Source organism: Bombus huntii, chromosome 12 (assembly GCF_024542735.1).
Source record: "Bombus huntii isolate Logan2020A chromosome 12, iyBomHunt1.1, whole genome shotgun sequence".
In the NCBI taxonomy this organism is placed as follows: Eukaryota; Metazoa; Arthropoda; class Insecta; order Hymenoptera; family Apidae; genus Bombus; species Bombus huntii.
In genome coordinates this window covers 2,589,829-2,610,675 of record NC_066249.1, presented here as the reverse complement: position 1 = coordinate 2,610,675, position 20,847 = coordinate 2,589,829, and the positions used below count along the sequence as shown (strand labels likewise).

Below are 20,847 nucleotides of genomic sequence, written 5' to 3'. Positions count from 1 at the left end.
TTCACTATTGCCTCATCCTACTCGATCAGAATTTCACGTTCAACCGAATACGCGCGAGAAATTGGAGGTGGGGAAGGATTGGCAATACTAGCGCGAAAATTTCGTCATGTAGGAACTGTTGCGTACGCAGTATCCGCACGTCACGCGGTTATATAGGGTAGATCGCATGTGATGCAGTATGAGTCCTGGCAGATTCACGAGTCCTTGCAACATCACTGATATCCCAACTTCGCGTTGTTTCAGTGTTCAGCAAGGGTCAGTGTGAGACAGTGGCCTACAGATTTCTTGGGAAACGAGGAGGCTACGCGTGGGTCGTGACACAAGCCACCCTGATCCACTGCACCAAACAGCAAAAGCCACTTTCCGTCGTCTGCGTGAATTACGTTCTAAGGTAGGACTAATCGATCTTTCGTCGTTCATGTCCATCAGTGTGATTGTCTCACAGAGTATCTTCCATCCTGCTTATTTTTGTGTCGCATGCTATTTATACGTGTACGATTTGCGGTTTTATCTTACGCAAGAATTTCCCTCGATAAACTTATACCTGAAAGATGGAGGAGTATTAAGTGGAATTTAAACGTTAATATAGCCCGATCAATGACGAAAGCGAAACGTGTGATTTTTTTTCGAGTGACGAAAGAAGTATCGCGTGTTCGTGATGAAAGAAGTTAAGTTCCGCTCGCCTCTTAATATCTTCAATTTATCTCCGCCACCAGATTACGCGTTTTTCGTTCAACGAACTCTTTTAGATAGACCAAGCGATCGCGCCGCTAATCACGCAAGGTAAGTGCTCCGCATGTTTTTCTCACGCTTGCATGCAGACAGATCTCATTTATCGACCAGAATCTGATGTTCATTTCGTCCGTTGTTTTCCCCCTTTCGTTTACGGAAGATACTTCTGACTATCACTGATTTCTCCGCGTTGTACGTTTTACGAGGCGGATTTATCGCGAGAATCAAGGGTTCTAGCCCACTAGATCCGCCTTTTTTTCTCTTCTTGCCCCTCACATAGCTATGGAGAACTATAGAGAGCAACATCTTCTGACGTTTGCGTCAGATTCTCGGACACAGGGAGATTGGTGCGGTGACTTGTGATTAATGCGTACGTTACTTTTCAAGCGAATTCCAGGTGCGTGATACGCACGAGCTGTAGCCGTTTTTCCGCGAAGCGTGAAACGGCTTTCGTTAGTGGCAACCGGCGATAATTGTGACGCAACGTGGCGTTCAAGTGAGCTCTGGCAATGAACTACGCGACTTTTGCTCGTCGCATTACTACGTCGTACCAGCGTAACATTAATTTAAATACGACAGTGCCTGATTATTTAAGAAGTCTGTTATTCTTAATCCATATAACGTTCTTTTATTTTTCGAGATACGTTGAAATACTTTGAGTTCGCCGTGTTTTTATCTTTCAGGTAAAATTATACAGGCTGTTACAAAGTAACGATTCAATATTTTATGTCGAACGGAGGAGAGCAGAGCGGGAAAGTGTAATTTTGGAATGGTAGGTAGGACGGTTTATTCGAGGATAAGAATAGTAAAACGATTTTTTACAATTACGTATCATCTATTGAGAAGATAAACAACGAATAAAAGAGGTAGAAGAATCATAAAAAGTCTGTGTAACCAGTCAAACAAACAGGCACGTTGGCATTCAGTAGTTTCTCTATCGGAAAACAAATAAAACGGCTACCGTTTCTTCCTTCGTCTTCCGCATTTATCCCCCACGGTAATTTCGAGTCAGTGGCATCCCCTTCGCGCGTCTCACCCTTCTCTTCTAGAGTAACACGCGTTGAACCAGCCCGTCCCTCGGAGGAGTAAAATGATCGTGGGGCAAGCCGGATCTCGTGGCCCATATAAAGAGGTTCCTGACACCCTTCGTCTTCCCTTACTGGCTCCTCCTTGCTTTAGTCGATACGAGCTTGCCATCTGGACGAATCTCGTCCTTACCTCTATTCGTCTAGTTCTCTTCCTTTTCGGAATTTTCCTTATCGTGGAACTTTTTCACGATAATCCACTAATCGGTAATATTAGCAAATTGTTAAGTTACAATTTGCAGGCTGTAGATTTTTTTTTTCTTTTTTTTTTTTTACTTAAAATTTATACAATTTACTCTTTCATCTGTTTCGTTAGCAAACTTGGTAACGATATGTGAAAATATTTATCAATAAAGATGATTCGTGAAATTTCACGAATAATATAGAATTTTACGAATTGTGCCAGACAAACCAGATTTCATTTTTCCCTCTTCTCTTTTTGCTGAGCATTCTGCTGCTTGCTTCCGGATTTGGTTTGCGGTTTATCGCTCCCCGGAGTATCTGCCCGATTTTTGTCGCGTCGGTTTTATCGTCGTGGAAAATTCGAAATCGATGCGGTTATGAGACACGCTTTAAGTCGCGGAAGGGAAACTTTTATCGAAGATAAACGGTGAGCGAAAAACCTCGTGTTTAAGCGAAACGAATAATATGACGTTCATTGCATCGGTATTATTGCTGAGCGGACGCGAAATTGTTTATGCAGGCAGAAAAGCGTGCGCGATTCGCGACGTGCCAAATTTTTTGAACGCGCCAATTTACGTTTCGTAACTCGGAATATCGTAAGCCCGAGCCGCAAGCCATATCGTAATTATGAAACGGGTGATACACACGTTTCGAGTTTAACTCTTTTTAAGCTGTTCTTATGAAAGAACGATTAGTTTTTTACGCATCGTGCATACGATATCTAGGAACGAACCAACATTTTTACGAAACATTATCAGTTCCTTACGATTCGGAGTACATACTTTCGAAGCTCTTCTCGAGAATGAAAGAGAAGGATAAGTTTCTTCGTAAACCTGCGGTGACACTTTCTCGCTCTACTATTTTTCATCGATCTTCGCGGGTCTTGTCGCGCTAGAAGGTCAGCTCTTTTAAAGCAGAGATGAAAGTGGTCTTGAACGCGGAATTTCAATTTTCCATCCCTGTGAAGTCTTTTTTATTATCCCGAGAAAAGTGCATTTGTGCAAGCGTTACCAAGCATTCGATTCAAACAAACCACGCCTACATTTCTCTGTACCAGAATTTCTGCAAAAAATTCAACGTTTTCAAATTCCATGTATTTCAAACTTGGAGTTTCTCTGTGATTGCTCGAAACAGGAACTTTCTATTCTAGTTTGAAGTAAATTCTATGTACCGAGTTTCTACATTTCTGGATTCTATTTGCTTAGCTTTATTTCAGACGGGAACTTTCGATTCGACATTGGAACAGAAATTTCTCCCGACTTACAATTTCTCGGAAAAATTTCCAGCCACTAAATTCTCAAGTTCCTGAATTCTATTTGCCAAATTCGAAATATCTCGCAACTTTCGATTCCCCTGGAAACAGATTGCGCTCCTCTGAATGTACAAAATTTCACAGTTCCCTGTAATACATCGATTGAAGCACCCAGAAAATCGCGTAGGTGGTTGGGTTGGGGGAGCTAACGAGCAGTCGAAAAAAGTGGGTTGCCCGTACCCAGAGAGTGAAAGCTCCGATGTCCGAATGTTAGGGCAGCAGGGCGCGTGGCGTCGCGGCGCTTGCGCGACTTGCGTATCTCGCGGTTCGTCCTCCGTTAGCCGCGTTCCTCTCGCGGTCGTCGATACTGCTCTTGTTCAGCAGTGTCAGTTGGCGCGACCCCGAACGAAAGTGAGAGCAGTCAGTTGAAGGGGAGAAAGTCGGTCGAGCGCGCAAACTCGGTCGCGTGGTTCCCTCGCCATCAGCAGCCCGTAACAATTCTACGAACGCAATTCCACCCAGCGAACGAACCACGGTGTTCGTCGCGCTTATCGTTCTCTCGAGTGTAAGTAGCAGCGCGTGTCTCGTCCCAAAAGTTCGCTCGAAGATCATCTTCGATCCTCTACGAGTCGAGGATAATTCTGCGTCTCGAATTGATCGTGGGCTCGCTCGAAAAACGGGGCTGTTGTGCATCGTATCTGATACACGCGCGGATCGATCGATGCATCAGGGCACGGCGGGCTATCGCGCAGTCGACGCTTCATTGAGAAGTCGCGGCTAGTTTTCGGAACATCTGCTAAGCGACTGACCGAGCGGTACGGCAAGTGGCAAAGGTGACGCATCTTTCGGTTGTAGAGGGGTCACGGTGCTGCGGAAGTAGCGTTGGAATCGAAACAAACGGGGTTGTGAGATTCCAAGTGACAGGCGGGTTCTAGGGACGGAGGGTAGGTTTGGTGTTTGAGGCTCGAGCTTTTTGGAGGGGCTGTTTCGGTTGGTAGGATCGATCCTCGTAAAGGGTATGTATGAGGGAAACGAGGACGTCGATTGTGCTATGTGTTCATTCATCGCTGTTCAGCTACCGTTGATTCGTACTTTTGCGTTGTAATATCAACGTTTGCTCACGATATTTTCGCAATCTTCTGTGTAGAAATGTATCTCTTCCGTGAATTACAGTGGCGATGATGAATCTCTTGGTGTTTGACGTTAGCGGTTGTTTATTTATCGTTCGCGAGGAAACCGTCGAAGAATGTTCCGTTCAACTATCCCGACATAAGGATTTGATTATACGTAATAAAGATTTATTGAAGTAGAATTTACAACTTTGCAATCGAGCGATGCAAAGTGATTTTACCGCGTGATAGTAGCATTTCTTGGAAGATTCTAAAGATTCATTGAAATAGAACGTAGTATCTCGCGATGCAGCGATGTAAAGTGACCGTATTGGCGATAGTACCGTTTCTTAAAAGGCGAATAGGAAACGCGCCGGAAGTACACCGCTTCGAACATATACGTACTTACACGTGCGGATACATGACGTCTGGTGGACACGCGATAGCGGACTAGATCTCCGAGTGCTAACGTTACCGTGCGATTCGAATGGATATTCAAGTTTCTTGACTATACGAGCCTGTGGGAAGCGAGACTTCCTGCTGCTTGTCGGAATAGTATCTCTCGGTACATCCTGACGCGTGGGCAAACGCATTGAACATACAAATGTAGATAGCCTAATGTACAATCTTCTGCTTGAAAATCTATTCGAAAAAAGCCGTAATATCGTGGCTCAATTTGCTTGAAATGATATTTCAAACGTTCATCTAATCGTTATCCTTATACCGTCATAAAAAAAGGGGAATTTGCAATGGTGTGCGTTAAGATTCAAAAGTGTTTGATCGGAAAAGGAATAAATGGAGTTTCTTTGGATTGTCAAGTTGTTGCAATATAAATACCTAATCGGTGATAATTGTGGTTATCATCGGCCGGAGATAAATATAAATTTGTCATAGCCGAGAGAGCAAAGCAGAACCAGAAATACAGCTTACTGTGTGATTAACCCATTAAGAGACGATATTGCGTTAATACATTTCATTTGCAATTCTTTCCAGTTAATTTACATTTATTATGAAAAAGACTTTCAAGGATTTGTTTAATACGTATTTTTATCAGTTGGTACCTTCGTCCGTTTCCTTTCTTCGACACGACTTAAAACAATTGAAATTTATTTACAATGCTGTAACATACATAACAAATTACGTAATAAATTACTTCATTCAAATTTCTCATGTTTCATTTCAACGTTTTATTTATACTTCGCCGAAGTCAAAGTCCTAAAGATGACAAAATTACTGCCATTAAACCCCCGTTGCTCTAATTTGCAGGAATATTTTCCGATCAGATGTTCAAATATCAGAAACGCGACGAGGATAATTAATCAACGTCCTTGCAGCCGGCGATGCTGCTGTCGCGCGATAACCACGCTGTTTCGATCTCGAGCCGATTACGCGATTTAGCGATTACGACTTCCCTCGATCCGATCACGGTGCGTTGAAACGCGACAATGTCCAACCGAATACAGCCAGCCACGCTCTTTTTCCCTTATCGTTTTATTTTTCAGTTTTCTCGCCTGCCTATAGGCCAGCCAGAGAACAGGCGATACTCGCACCATGCCTTGGGGGAAACGTACGGGTCTTTTCCATCTCGAGGCTCCCTCTCGTCTCGTTTCGTCTTGTTTCGTTTCTTATATCATCGGTGTTTACGACTTCCAAATAGGAAGCTAACAATACGCACGCGTTATGCAACGATGTAGATAACATTTACACGGTAGCCAGCGACGAAGATACGCGTATCGCGCACTACAGATCGATCATATTTTCGTCACGTGATCGGATACAAAATTGGGCAATTGAATTTCTACATACGTAGTCCTTTTTCTCTATGACTCAACGAGCCAGAATACACACGTACAGTGCGAAGCAATTTTCAAAACTTTGCCCGCAAACTTCCGATCGCTTTAGATGCAATCGCGTTTTTCTACTGCAAGGGTTATTTAAATTCAAGGAAAATGCGATAGAATCGTATAAATTGAAAAAAGATTCTTAAGGAAGAAGATTATTATTATAACTTGTAGCGTGATTTCTAGTTCCCATTCTATGCTAATGAATAGATCATGAATTTTTACCTTACTATTTGACACGTAACATGCAAAAATATGTAAAGAATCCGGGAATACGTATTCGCCGGGCAAAACTACTTTCTGTCCATTATTTCCTAATTATCTCTGGAAAAATACGAATTTACATAAATATCCGCAGTCCGCCAATCTGCTAATTGGTAAATTATGAAAAATTCTTTGCTCGGTTGAAGCTAACGCGAGGCTGCGGCGTAAGAAACTTGAACAGTAGCGCGCAGTTAAATTCGTAGTAGCAGTCTTAAATTAAAAGATGCGTTTCTTTAAGTTTCAGACTAACGACTATGTGATTAACTCCTGTTTAGATTTGCTCGTATGATTTGGCTTGATTGTGAGAAGTGAGTTTCATAAAAGACGTTGCTCGGTTTTCGCGGGCGCAGAGGCGAGAATCGCGTGGCGCGTCATGCGAGCGACCTTGACTGCCAGCCGGCTCGATTGCATAAGGATCGTTTTCAGTGACGATAGGAGTGGCACGAGGTGGGGTAGATAGATCCGATCGACTACATATTGATCGATATCTATTACTAAACTACAGTGGACAGTACTATTTTTTTTTGCTCCTGACGATCCAACTCAAACAGCAATTCTTCTTTCATTGATATCAACAACATTTCAAGTCAGCATCTAGATTTAGAAAAACATATTTGAGAATCGGATCAACAGCCGTTTGTAGAAATCGGTGTATCGTCGATACGTTCGAGAGATTCGTATCCTGCCCAACTTCGTAAATTTCCATCAATTTCTTATCTAAAAAAAGGCCTTGCTGTCAACATTCACGATTTGCGCACGTTGTTGGTAAATGGTGGTCAATTGTCCCGTTCGTATACGCCATTCTACTAATGTGTGCGTCCTCTATTTCAGATAACACGATCCCTACCTTCTTTCGATAGATGAATTATACTTGGCTTTATCGGGAAATGTCGACGCCAGCTGGTGATGAATTTCTTATCGAAGCGGCAGGAAAGAATCGCAAAGTGAGAAAGTGATTCAGTATGTTCTAAGAATTTATTCAAGTACCATAACGATGTAACTGTGCTACGATTTAATCGGGACAGGTAGTAGGGGTATCCTATTTTCGGCAGAAAAAATCAGGAGTTAAGTAAACCTGAAGGAATAAAAAGAGAAGTTCCTTTGATATTAAAATCATGCGGAAAGAAGATCAAAGCTACTTTTTAATACTCGTAGAATTATAACGATCGTACGAATGATGCGTAGAATTTCATTTATCCAAACTCATAATGGGACAAACAGTTCGTACGTACTACGTGGAGTTCGATTTATAGAAACAAAATTTTAATCAGTACCCATCCAATTGAACTCCCGTTAGTCGCATCTCGTTTATTCGAACGTGAAATTAGCGAGGAAAATTTATGAAGTTCGTTCGAATAATTTTTACCAAACTGCCACTTCTCTCCTTTCCTTCGTCGCCTCCTTCGATCTAAGGAAACTGTACTATTGGATCGTCTTACACGATCAGCACTAATTCTAACAAACACGATAACCACGCTGCAACTGCGATAGGAACCCATGCGAATTAAACCATTGACAATCTCCGAGTCGATCGGAAGAGACGTAAGAACGGTCGAAGAGAATCCTTGTGTTCGAAAGAAAGATAGACGGAAGAAGAAAGAGAGAAGAACGTCGCGGAAGCCGATGACGCGAGCGATCAGCAAGCGAGATTTCCTCGGATTAGCGTCTCGTGACACACATTTTAGAGCGTCGTCGGCGAGTAGTGACTGATTACGTGCGTACCACCACCGAGAAGAAGAAGAAGGGGGCATTTGTGTGCACAAGAGTAACAATTAGATCGCAACAAATCGAACGATCCTGTTGTTGGCTGACAGAAGGAGGGGAAACGTATTGGAACGATTTGAGAGTTGGCGCGACACTCACCGTCAGTGATCCTCGGATTTGCTCGTGTATCGCGATCTCGATAGATCGCTGCATCCTTCGGAGAATCGCAGTTACTGTTCGCGCAATTGTCGCGCTTCGTCACTTCGAGTTTGTCACGGTAAAGCACACGTGCCCGTGTAGTCTGTCCCCATTCTTGATAGTAGTACGATCGATGGAATGTTTGGACGCGAAGTTTTGTGGAAGGTTCGAGTTAATAGAAATGAAATTCAATCGAATTAAACATGCAAAAGCTGGTCGGACGTTGATAAAACGGTGCTGGAAGTGTGTGCGTATATCTGTATAGGAAAACAGCGAGAGCGAGGGGAAAAGTTAAATCTTTAAAAAGAGGCGTGAGAAGGCGATTCGATTGATAGGTGGATCGAGAGCAAGGCCAAAGCACACCGAAATAAATTAACGCTAGCTATAAAGGGCTATTAATATTTGCCCAATTCGCCACTCGAATTTAATCCTACAACGACGAAAGTAAATGTATTCACGTATGGATTGGAAAACCAGGATCGTCGACAAATGGATATAAATTGCAGCAAGATCGTGAATTATTTTGAATTGATTTAGGTCGTCGTAAACGATGTCGAAACCATATCAACGTTTCGTGATCTAGTTCGCTAGCGAATTCTGTTTCGTCTACGTTACATTATGATTGTATAAATGGCGAATACGAAGGAAGAGGAATTCGTCTTCTTTCGAAAGATCCTTTTTTTCTTTTCTTTTCTTCTACGGACGAATCCTTTTCGAAGGAGGATGAAATAGTGTTTGTACAACCTCTGCCGCGGTATTATAACCCGCGGTATTATAAAACGTTGAAGCTAAATAGCTTTCGGGGGAGACCGCGGCACACATTTAAGGTTCGGAACGATGTACGTTATCGTTCGGTTTCCAACACATTACGCAATACGCATCACTGGCACCGCTAAATATTTTTAACTTAAATATGCCCACACAGTGCACAGCCCAGTCGAGCTTCCAGCAATTTTATAGCCCGCATGAAACTTAATAATTTATTATCGGGTTCGAGGGGACCGCTCTTCAATCTGCTGCCGTTATATATCGTGTTATAGGTTTCGAGAAACTCGCTGATACTTTGCACAAACGTTATTTTATTTTCTAGCTATATATTCGCTAGAAAATAGAAAAACGATGGAAGATTTTAGTCTATTCTTAACTCGTACGTAGAACGACCGATAACAGGCTACTTTCTGTTATACACAGATTTAACGTCACACGACCGGACATGCTTAAAACGTCGCGTCAATTATTTTTCTTTCCTTATCGAATTTTGGCGGATCGTGAGATTTTATTCCTGTTGACGTTGTCTCTGATGCACCGTTTCAGTTTGTATCACGATACGATTATCGTGTCGTATGCTTCCGCGCAGTCTAAAATAAGTTGGTCCATTGTGACTGGTACGTTGCATTCTTCACATAGGGGAGATCGGTCCTTTGTTAATAGACGCAAGTGGAAAATTTTCGTGTGGTCTATTCGGGCGCGAGTAATAGAAACTTGGTCTCTTCGGGTAGCAAGGGAATTGTATCGTTATTATTATACAAAAGTCTTATATTTAAAGAAAATTAGTATAAAAAAAAGGGGTAACTTTTCCAACACTTTCCAGCTTTATTAGTTACAGAGCATTCGTAAATTCCATCAGTTCGATTTTATTTGTAACACGAGATATTACTATACTTTCACTGTTTTGGCACGAAGGAATTACAAACGAAACAAGGAGGCGTCCTTCGCGAGCTTTTTCACGAGCTTCTTCACGAGCTTTTTCGCGAGCCAGCCAGCGTTGTTTAGATCGAACCGCGAGGAACTTGCCAAATTGGACGCCTATCGAAATCGCTTGGAAATGGAACGCGGAGTTGTTGAAGAAAATACGGTGCAACAACACGGCGTGTTGCGTGACGGGATCGCGTTAATGATCGCGCGTGGATCGTCGCGCGTGTTTCAGGTATTCGCGATGGAAGCCGCGTGTCGGCCACGAGAGTTGGCGCGCAAGTTCGACGTCCTCGATTAAAGCGTTTCTACGCCGGCTGGATATTTTTAAGTTCGTCCACGATAACCGCGATATACGAGACGTCGGTGCCAGTTTGAACACTATAAAGTTTTTTTCCAAAGAGATGCTCGCGAGAAACGGGTTAATGGGTTGCAAAATATACGAGCCTTTCAAAAGACGAACCAATCAACGTCACTTTTTATCAATTTCTCAATTTCATTACACCGACGCGCGATTGATATTCAAGCTTTTGAAGCTACTCAAACTATTCGCGTACATCCCTCCCTGAGCGATGTTACGAACAATCGTAAATCGGAATCGTAAATTTTAAAAGGACGATATGTACGGCCCTGTTACGTTTCTCTAATTAATTCTACCTTCTGTCAGTTTCTCAATTTCATTGTCCAGTCACGCGATTCAAGCAGCAAAGTAACAAACCAGTCAATGATCTGACTCATCGAACGTTTATTTATCTCCACTTTTCAACAAGTGGAAGGTAAATTTCGACAGATAAATTTCCGTATTCTAAGCTGTGTAAACGAAAGAAAAAAAGAGGTCCAAAATTCTTCTACCCGATTATAGATATCGGCGCAGTCTCTTTTATCGAACTTGACACGGCAAATATATCCGAGAAAAAGTCGAGTTTCGGATATCTGTGCTTATGTGTGATTAAGTAACGCGCGATATACAAAGATAAATACCAAGGTATATACAGTAAAGATTGATGCAGGCTATGGTCGCCACGATGGACACGTTTGTCGAGCACTTGCGTACATAGGACGAAATGAAGTTCTTGAAATTACAATTGGTACAAAGGAGGGAATTTTCTTTCTGTCAATAGATAGTAGGATACGAGGACGAAGACGCGGAAGACTGGCTCGTTTTTCTTGTTAGAATGGTGGGCTTTCCTTACCATCGACGTCGTAAACGACTATAAAAGGGGGGACCAGGCTTTTATCTCGATCCCCGGCTGGGATTAACTCGATCCCAGCGGACCGTACTTTCTTGCGTTCGGCTTTCCCACGAAAAAATCGACCGGCGCGTACTTGCTCCGAGTCTCGCGACAAAAACACGGAAGAGGATCGCAGGCGAATAGTCCAGGATACGCGTGCGGAATATAGGTCAGAAAGGAGGTGGAAAGGATACAGACTCCGCTAACGCTACGTTAAAACTATCCACTTATACTGGGTTATATATAGCCAATTAGAATCGAAACAGTAGCGAGCGAGTATATAAATAGAGAAATGGTAAGCTCAACTAATTATACTACGAGAAGTTTTATCTTTACTTGGTTTCTGTAATATCGGACGTGCAAGTGCATTTCTTATTCTATCCCGAGACGATGTAAATAATCACCAACCGAATCTGGCGTACAAATTTTCTCTGTTTATACGTTTTTATAAAAGTTAATATTAACGCGAGCAAGAACGTTGACATATCCTAGGAATCTGTAGAAACAAACAGTATCAGTCGATTTCAACTGATTTTGTAGTTGCAGTGACAATTGCCCATCCACCATATTCCGATGTTACGTAAAACGATACGTCAGGTACCTGTATGTCATTTGCATTTAACGACAGAATACTCGGTATTTCCCACAGATATACATAGCTCGATAACCGACCAGATAGCGTCCCATTCTGTAGCCAGTTAACCAAAACACCGTAATTCCTATTGAAATTCAAAGAACCGAAATCGAATCGAAAGGAGGTCGCAAAAGCTCGCCGTGACGCATGTGTAGTTCGAGGATGTGGAGCGATAAGAGCATCGAACCCACGTAAATTATCGCGGGAACGTAGGGAAAGGGGCACTGAGCATAGAGTATTTTCGTTTCGACCAGAAAGCGTTCTCCCCTGGCTACAGTTTTTTTTATTCGTTTTTCTAGATTTCCAACCCACGTATTTGTCACACATCTCTACCGACCAATTTATCTATTTCTTTTTCATCGTTCACGCATTTTTCCGTCGACCTATATCGCTTCGCTGTTTCTTCCTCTTGTCAGTTTAATAATAGTTTCTGCTATATATCAACCGTTCTTTATGAACTAATTATCGAGTAACAACACCGGCCAACGCTGTTCTTGTCACGTCCAGCTATCGAACTCTTCTTGCCAGTCGTCTCCACCTCTTCTCTCTTGCCACTGAAGATTTCGTAACGAGTAAAGGTTTATCTTCGACTGGTAGATAATCTGTCGCGCGCTTTACACTGCGTCGTGCCGCGACGCGGCGCGACGCCCGCGCTAGTGAATCGCCGTACCTCGTGCGCGAGAGAAAGCCTTCTTTTTCGCGGCAGTCGCTCGACCGCACGTCACCGTGTTTGATAGCGTATAGAGATCAGCAGTGTCTATAGATTCGATCAATATCGTCGGCGATCGCGCGGCTGGCAGTCCAATTCAGAAAACTTGTCGTTGCTTGTATCCAGTGAATATCGTCTTCGTTTGCTTGATCGTTGGAATTAAGAGTATTTCGTTGGAGTGCATTAAGCTATTGACTCGTTGATAAGAGTCGAGGTGCGCGGCCAGAAAATTGGAACGGAAGATCAGAGTGAAAAATTGGTGGATCTTGTAACAATAAAACAATAGTTAGGTTTGTTTGATATTTTGTTATTTCCTCTTTTCGAATCTGTTCTTTTTTTTTCTCTCGCCAGTCGATCGTGCGATTCATCACGTAGTAATTTCCGGATGAATATATCGGAAATTCACGCGAAAATCACGCGATCGGCTTGTCATGAAATTCCACGATAAAACTAATCTGCGTTTCCGCAGCGTGACGCGTCAGACCTTTGTATTTTGTGGAATTTTAGTCCTACCGCGTAATAGTCGAATTCCAAAACGTTGTTCACGTAACTGCCTTCTTTTTTATTCTCAAAACGTTTTCGTTTAACGTCATCTCTTACGTTACTGGTAACTCAACTTCTTACGACATTCGTAACTATGAATATTCAAAGAATCGCCGATAATGTACGCGCATTCTACATTGGCCTTCCGAGCTGCACATCTCGGCAAATTTTTTCCGTTAATCCGAAAGAGTTGATTTAGGGGCAAATATCATCGTACAGACAATCTCGGATACTCGAAGCAACTAATTTATTTATTGGAGGAACGAACGGAAAACGACATTAAAATGCATCGAGTAAATACGTCAAGGGAATGTCTCTCGAGCGAAATTCATTTTTCCAACGTTAAAAAATACCGCAAGCTCCAGCGAAACATCAAAAAGCTGTTGTGTACGATGTTTTATTTCAATTTCACGGCGAACATTTTCCTACAACACGCAGGATCTCTTCCTTCTGCTAAAACGAAACCGGGATTGGAATATAAAAGATGGAATATTAAAAATTAAAAATTAGAAATCGCCGGCAAGTTTTAATTCGTCGTATACACTTCGCTCCGTATACGCGACATTTCGATTTTTCATAATTTTACCGGCCACTTCGAAAAGTTAGAGTACTCGTTAGAGTTCCTCTTTATCCAATCTATTCCTACCAATTTATCGATGTTCGTCGTAGTTCGTATAAATCGATCAGCGTAATTTACTCGTCTGCTTGTTATCGGTCAGTTATCGCGTACATCGTCGTACGATTGAAGCACGTTCGGATAGAGAGAGATAGATAACCGATCCAGTGACAAAGCGTGGTCGCGTGGAATTAGCTCGTGTATCGCCGGGTAACAGCCAGAACCGAACGATCGAAAGAGCGGAATCGCGATTTGCAAATCGAACGGGTGAATGAGGAACGGGTGACGCGAGGCCGACTCGCCGACGCACACGCTCGCGCGGCCGTTGCAGCAAATGCAGCAAGCGCGATCTTCCGAGCCAGTCTCGCCAGTGCGAGTGCAACGTTTCTGCCGTTAGTGTCAGTGCCAGTGCCAATCGGGCGTCGTTCGGACATTTGCCGGAACATTCGCGTCGGGAGATCGCGTGTTCGCCTCTGTCTCGCGCCGCATCCTCTTCTCTTCTCCCATTCGTCTCGTTTTCCTTTTCACTCGCCTTGACATCGCGGCCTTTTCGTTTCCGCTCTTGAAAGAGATGTCGGAACGTAACTCGGCGCTGAGAACTGGCGATTTGCAATTAAATCCGGCAAGTTGAAACTTCGCATGTAGATTCGGAAGATGTAGATTCGCAAAGATATCGTTCGCAAGCGAGTATACTGCAAGATCGTTAATTGCTGTGATACTTCCGATTCGATGAAGGGAAAGGAGCGCAAGTTGCAGTTAACAAGAGGATCCTCCCGTCTCATATAGATTTCTCCGAAGTTTACACACAAGGTATCGAAATTCCCGGAATCGCCAACAGGTTTCCGAGACCGAAGTACCGCTGTAAGCCGCGAAACGTCAGACCAACGTGACAAAGCGCAGCAACGGGGAATCGCTCGTTATTCGTCGCGATTCTTCGGTTTATTCATTTTTGTCCCGCGTTAAAACATCCGACGATAGGCGAGGGATAGCCGAGAGAGAGAGAGAGAGAATGATCTCTCGGATCGTACGATCGATCAATTTTCACAGGAAGGGTGGCTGATAGACGAGCGTTGATCGTGTTTCGGTTCGTTACATAACGAATCGCTATTCAAACGGCAAACCACTGGCAAACACACATGGGGCACGTAATTTCTTCCCGCTGTGTATCGGCCGCGAAACCGGACACTACACGTTTTTTTTTCTCCACCATGTAATATTACGTTTTTCCTCGCAACGTGAATAAACACGTTTACGTCGTCGTCCATAATCGTGACGATCTTCAGCTGTGGACGTCAAACGCGCACGGAGGCTCGTTCGTTGTATCCCAGCCAAAATCCTTGCCATCGCGTTGACGAGTTACGAACGTTATTTTCGCGCCTGGTGAACGGACGCGCGCGCCGTGTTTTCCGCCTCAAGGGCAGCCCTCGTTAGCGCCTTGGATCTTAGGAAGACACTTTGAATCCTCGCTGGTGATAGAGTGGATATTGGATGCTAATGGATAGCGAGTTTGATCGCAGCCAGTTCGTCTGAAAACAAAACGTCTTCTCCCGTTTGAATGACAGAATCCTAACGTCTATCTCCACAACTCTGAATTCCTATAAACTCCAATACACACGCGTCTCTACGTTTTTGTGCTTCTAATGTCTAACAGCTGTATATTGTGTAATTCGTATCTCGACAAGATTCAAAGACAAGAATTTCGTTAGGACCCACTTTCACTCGTTCCCAGTATCTGCCTCGTTTTCCGGGCTTCTGATCTCGTCGCTTTGTTTGTCCAGCCACTCACTGAATGGTCCTATTGTTCTCTCGATCGACGTCAAAGCGAAGACAGAGCACGAATCCCTTTTCTTCGGGGCGAGAAGCGCGAACGAGGCAAAGGCCGCGAAGCAGAACGCGTGCTGAGTCCGATTCGTGCCAAAATCATTGGCAAAGCAAAGCCCTCCTCTCTTTCTCGCTCTCTGTTCGCTTCTTGCTTGCCCCCCTTCGAGACACACATCGCGAAGAGAAACGAACAGCAGTCGAGGGAAAGAGCGATTGACGCGTGGGCGACAAATTTTCCGCGCGGGGATGAGGATGGTTGACGTACAGGAGGAATAGAAAAACAGTAGGGGGCCATGGGTATACCAGATGGAAACCGAAGAGAAGAGGGGACTGATCCCACGTGCTCGATTGCACAAGTAACCGGGCGGTCGGCCGTCACTCTATTTTTAACAATACCGGCCGCATATTTAACTTGCACCTAACTCAACCTAATCGCTCTTTCTCTCTCTGTGCGTCTCTTTCTCTCCTAAATTCCCTATCGTTTCGTCGCACGGTTCACATGACCGTTCGTCGTTTTCTCCGCCTAAACGTTCAAATCCGCGGATTCTTGTCGTCACTTCCCCTGTCAAAGAGATGGGGCATAAATTTGGGGCATTGCCTAGGTGGTAGTGAGCCGACGTGTATCGTGTATGTAAACTAACGTCATCGAGCACAAAATTATAAAGTTTCGCTACCATTGAGAATAACGTACGGTGCATACAGAAAGTGCGTCTATTCTATATCGAATAATTAGGTTCGAGATTACGAAATATCGTTTAGTAGTTTAGTTTCGTACGAGTGCGCGAACGTTTAATGGTATGAAAGTGAAGGCCGACAAATGCTTCCTTAGAATTTAAGGATATGTAGGTAGAGAATACAATCTTTACAACGTATATTGTTACAAATTATTTCGTTATATGTGATTATTACAAATCAGACCGGTGGGGAGTCGCTCTGGTACGTCCGTCTCTCTCTCTCACATCGAAATTTTTAAACGAGAGTCAATTAGGCGTCGGAGATGGATGAGCTCTATGGATAATAATCTACAGAAAACCGTGGCAACGTTCGACGCGAGTAAAACAAATGCCGAGAAAAAAGAACTCGGCAGTTTCGATTTCGCGGGTCGAACACCTTGTCGCGAAGTGATATCATCGTGTACGAGGTCGCGCCGTTTATTTTCCTACTTGAGCGGCTCGGCAGAATTCATCTCGCTCGCCAAACTCGAAACAGTCGAAGACGAACGAACCGTGGCCAACTAAAAATAAGCCCCGCTCGAAGCCGCATTTTTTATCGTGCAACGCGCCGTTATGCAAGTGAATTCGCGGGCCCGCGATCGGTCGGAACGGCTCACGAAATCCTACGCTCCGAAACCTCGCCGCGCCCACCGGTTCGAGTTCATTAAGCTTGTTCGCTCTACGATAACCAAACGACCCAAAGATCCCGGGATTTCGTGAATTTTTTTTTTTTAATCTCGAGATTACTCTGTTAACCAGGTCATTTTTTAATCACAGCTCTCGTAATCATCGAATACTTTAGAGATTAAAGTGAACATAGCAGTTAATAGAGACAAATTATATTTCATATTGGAAACGATTTAAGTATTCGTCAATATAAATTACGATATAACGTACACTGTGGGTCATTTTTACCGAATAATATTCTCGTCGTTACAAAGCTTCAGAAATTTCAGGAAAATACGAAAGAACGATCATCGATGTATGTGACTCTCCGTTTTATTTTTTTTTTCTCTTGACACATTAAAAGATCGTTTTCTCGTAATAAAGAGGGTAATAGAAAATGTCGGAAAATAGAAGAAATTTCTCTACGGAGAAATTATTATTTCTTTGAGGATCCTAGTTGCGAGCTATGTATCTCGTTCTTCTCCGTTAACAGGTTGACAAAGGCGGGAAATTCAAATTGTCAAAGGAGAAGAGCTCGAATGGATAGTCACGCGACTCTTTATCTCTATTTCCATCGCTTCTGTATTTATGAAAGAAGCCACGTTCTTCGCTTACAAGCGTAGGTATTCCCGTTGAGATTCTCTCGCGTGATTTGCACGCAACCACGAGGCGACTGCGACGACGCTCCTGCCGTTCCACGTTTGGGGTCCCGCTGGTCAATTTGCGACAATTACCGAGCCGTTGTGACTGGTTAAAGTTAGTTAGTGCTCGACTCGGCCTATACTGTTGTATACGGTAACGCAGCGTCAGACGTCTCACCGTTTCCCCTTCAAACCCTCTGTCGCTCTCTCTTCTTCTCGTGGCATTTAATTCATTAAGGAACAACGTTGCATTAACGCAACATTTCGTTCGCAGCTTTTTCCTTTTAGTCGCTCTATGTCATCAAATTCTTTCCTTCGACGTTCTGGATATAAAAAGGAATTGCAAAGGTCCGATATATATATTTTTATACAAGTCACTTTATTTTCATCGTTCGATCGTCAGCGGTGAAATTTGGATGTCCAGTTTGGAAGTTCGCAACAAGTGTGCACTGTTTTAGTACAGTGTTTCGTTGCGCTTAGTCGTTGATCCAGACAGCGTGAAGTTTCCAATATTATAAAAAGAAATACAGACAATGTAAATTATAGTTATCGTCCCGCGTACGCTAGATAAGTTTCTCGCAGAAGCTTAAAGGAGCTTTCCTTCGATCTATGAGACAGCTTGTACGTCGTACGAACAGCTCGACTTCTTCAAGTCTCATGAAACAGTAGACCGTAGGCGAAAGAAGGAAATACGGCGAAGCGAGGAAAGAAGTACGAGGCGAAGCGTTGGAAATCTCCTTTCACAATCACAATTCAAAATTTCGTTATGTAAATTATAACTCGTAATCATAATCAAGTTACATAAATTGACGGAAAACAACAAATTGCGCATGTAGCGTTATGTTGATGCAACGTTGATTCTTAATAGGTTAATGAGTTAATCCTTGAATCGTGGCGTGCCCTAAGGAGGTATCCGCTATGTGTAGTTCTGTTATCAGCGAATTTAGCATCGAGATTAGAAGTTCGATATCTGTCTTTCGTTTTAAATTTCTGTAACTTATCTACGCAATTATAAAAAACGATTTCGAATTTTTCGTTTCTGTAGTCGAAAATCCGCGGCTAACGAGTTCTTCTCTACTCTCTCCTTTCTTTTTCTTTTCCCCCCTTTTTTTTTTTTTTTTTCGTCCGTGAAAATTGACGGCTCACACGCGCTCGATCACGCTCGTCGTCGAATCGGCTGCTAGCGCTGGCAGCCTTAACCTTCGCGATAACCTACATCGAGAGCAGAGAGGCGAGAAAGCCACGGCTCCTCGCCAGAGATCGGCGTGTAGTCGCTTTTCTACGATGTCCCTGACGCATTTTGGCCGATCGAGGTGTCACTGTGACATTAGAATCGCTTGACACCTCCTCTATCGTACTGATCCGTTTTCCAACCAACCAAGCTTATTTCGCTCGCGGGAGGACAATTTGCAAGAATTTAACGGCGCGATCGAGTTTCATAATGATTACAATGTGCAAGCTTTATCTTATTTTCGACACATAGTTTTGTCATATCCGATTGGACGATTCTTGTCTTTATCTCGAGGTCGTGAAACCTACTACAGAGATTCGAACGTTCCGAGATAGGAGAAAACGACGAAGATCGAATTTGCATCTTCTCGTACAATTAATTATAGATATAGGTATAGATGTACATTTCCCAAAGGTTGTTCGTCGCTTCGAGTAATTATTAGGTCGATAATATACGAGCCACTCGGACGTCAAACTGACGAGCAACTCCATCGAGGTTAGTTATATTTGGCTCTCGAAGAATTAAACATCGGTCGTAACTTCTCGATTCTAAAATCGCAAGAAACTTTTAAAGAACGAACCTGGTTAGTTCGACTTCCCAGTTCGACTTCCCAGTGTGGCTCCTATATTTGTTTCGTATTCTCTGTTTGTAAATAGGACGAAAATAAGACGGATATATAAGACAACCTAATAAAATCATTCCCACTTATATAAATATGAAAAACAAACTGGCGGGCGCAAGAAAATTGCCAAGACGACACTCGAGTCTCCTCCGTAAGATCAACGAGTTACGAGGACAAAATTATCCCAAAGTCTGTTCGTCTTCTCACGTGCGGCGATTAAAATTCGTCGGAAACGAAAGCACTTTGGTAAGAACGGTATCTAGAGATCGGTTTTGGCAGGCGTCTTGTGTTCAAGTCGTCACACGATTTCTAAAGCCATAAAATCTGGCCGTCGTAATGGTAAACTCGAGGATCGACCTCGAGTCAACTGCTGCCATTCGCCTGCATCTACACGAAAAGAAGAAGTACACGTTCATTGAGCTTCGGCCCGATCGGTTGGTTGGTTCCATGTTGGTTCGAAGGAATTCGCTTCGTTCCAGCACGCGTTCGCAGCTTCCCGGCCCATCAAACGGTAATTGTTATGCAAGGGGGGCTCGCGAGCTAAAAACCGTGGCCATGTGCTTCGCTCTCTCGCGTACGAGGGTCAGGACCCGAACGAACGAACGAACCGGAGTACACGAGGGGGGAACACGAGCGGTGCGCCCGTTCGAACGTCTAACTAGGCCGTCGAAGACGGCTAGTACCATCTCAGTTGATCATCCAACCTATTCGCGTTCGAATAGCATAAGCCGGTCGTTCTTTGGTACGTTTCACATTTCCCTCGATACTCTGGTAAACGTGGTTCTTGGTCACCGTGATTGGGAGTTTTCGCGGATTTTGATCTTTCGTCGACCGATCTTTCTTTCTCGATCGCTGAGGAGTGGCAGTGGTACGTACTTTACTTTATCGCGCAACGTTTCGTACGAGTTAACTCTCGGCAGAGGGTGGATAATTTGTTGTTACGAGCGTAGAATGTACGGACGTGCCGGTATATTTGAGTCTCTGGGAAATATTCGTCGATTTTTCAATTCCATTACACAAGTACGCGATTAATGGTCGATTCTTAAGCGACGAGTGACTCGCTTCCGTAGGATCGTTTATCGCAGAAAGCTGGCATAAACGAGAGTGAATTTCGCTTTGTATTCCTGAAGCGCTATCTAAGGGAATTTTCACTGCGGCAAGTAAGAGAATATAATACAACAAACGAAGGCTGTTATGTAATTACGTAATATCAGTTGAAGTCCCTTAGAACGCCGGTTCAGAATAGAATATGAACTTGCGAGCCAGTCTGACCGGGTGAAATTTGGAAAATAAGAAACGCCAGACATAATATCGCTGTATGAACCGAAATTCACTCAGACTTCGTGCAACAGTTAGCTA

General features: G+C 43.5%; 1 protein-coding gene across 2 annotated transcripts in view; it reads left to right on the top strand.

Moving 5' to 3' along the window:
- LOC126872089 (protein similar) overlaps positions 1 to 20,847 on the top strand; it is a 36,923-nt gene that overhangs the window by 9,423 nt on the left and 6,653 nt on the right. For both annotated transcript variants that reach the window (XM_050631624.1, XM_050631623.1), the window contains exon 7: positions 244 to 391. In XM_050631624.1, coding sequence (XP_050487581.1) covers positions 244 to 391 — 148 coding nt within the window. The remainder of the gene's footprint in view (positions 1 to 243; positions 392 to 20,847) is intronic.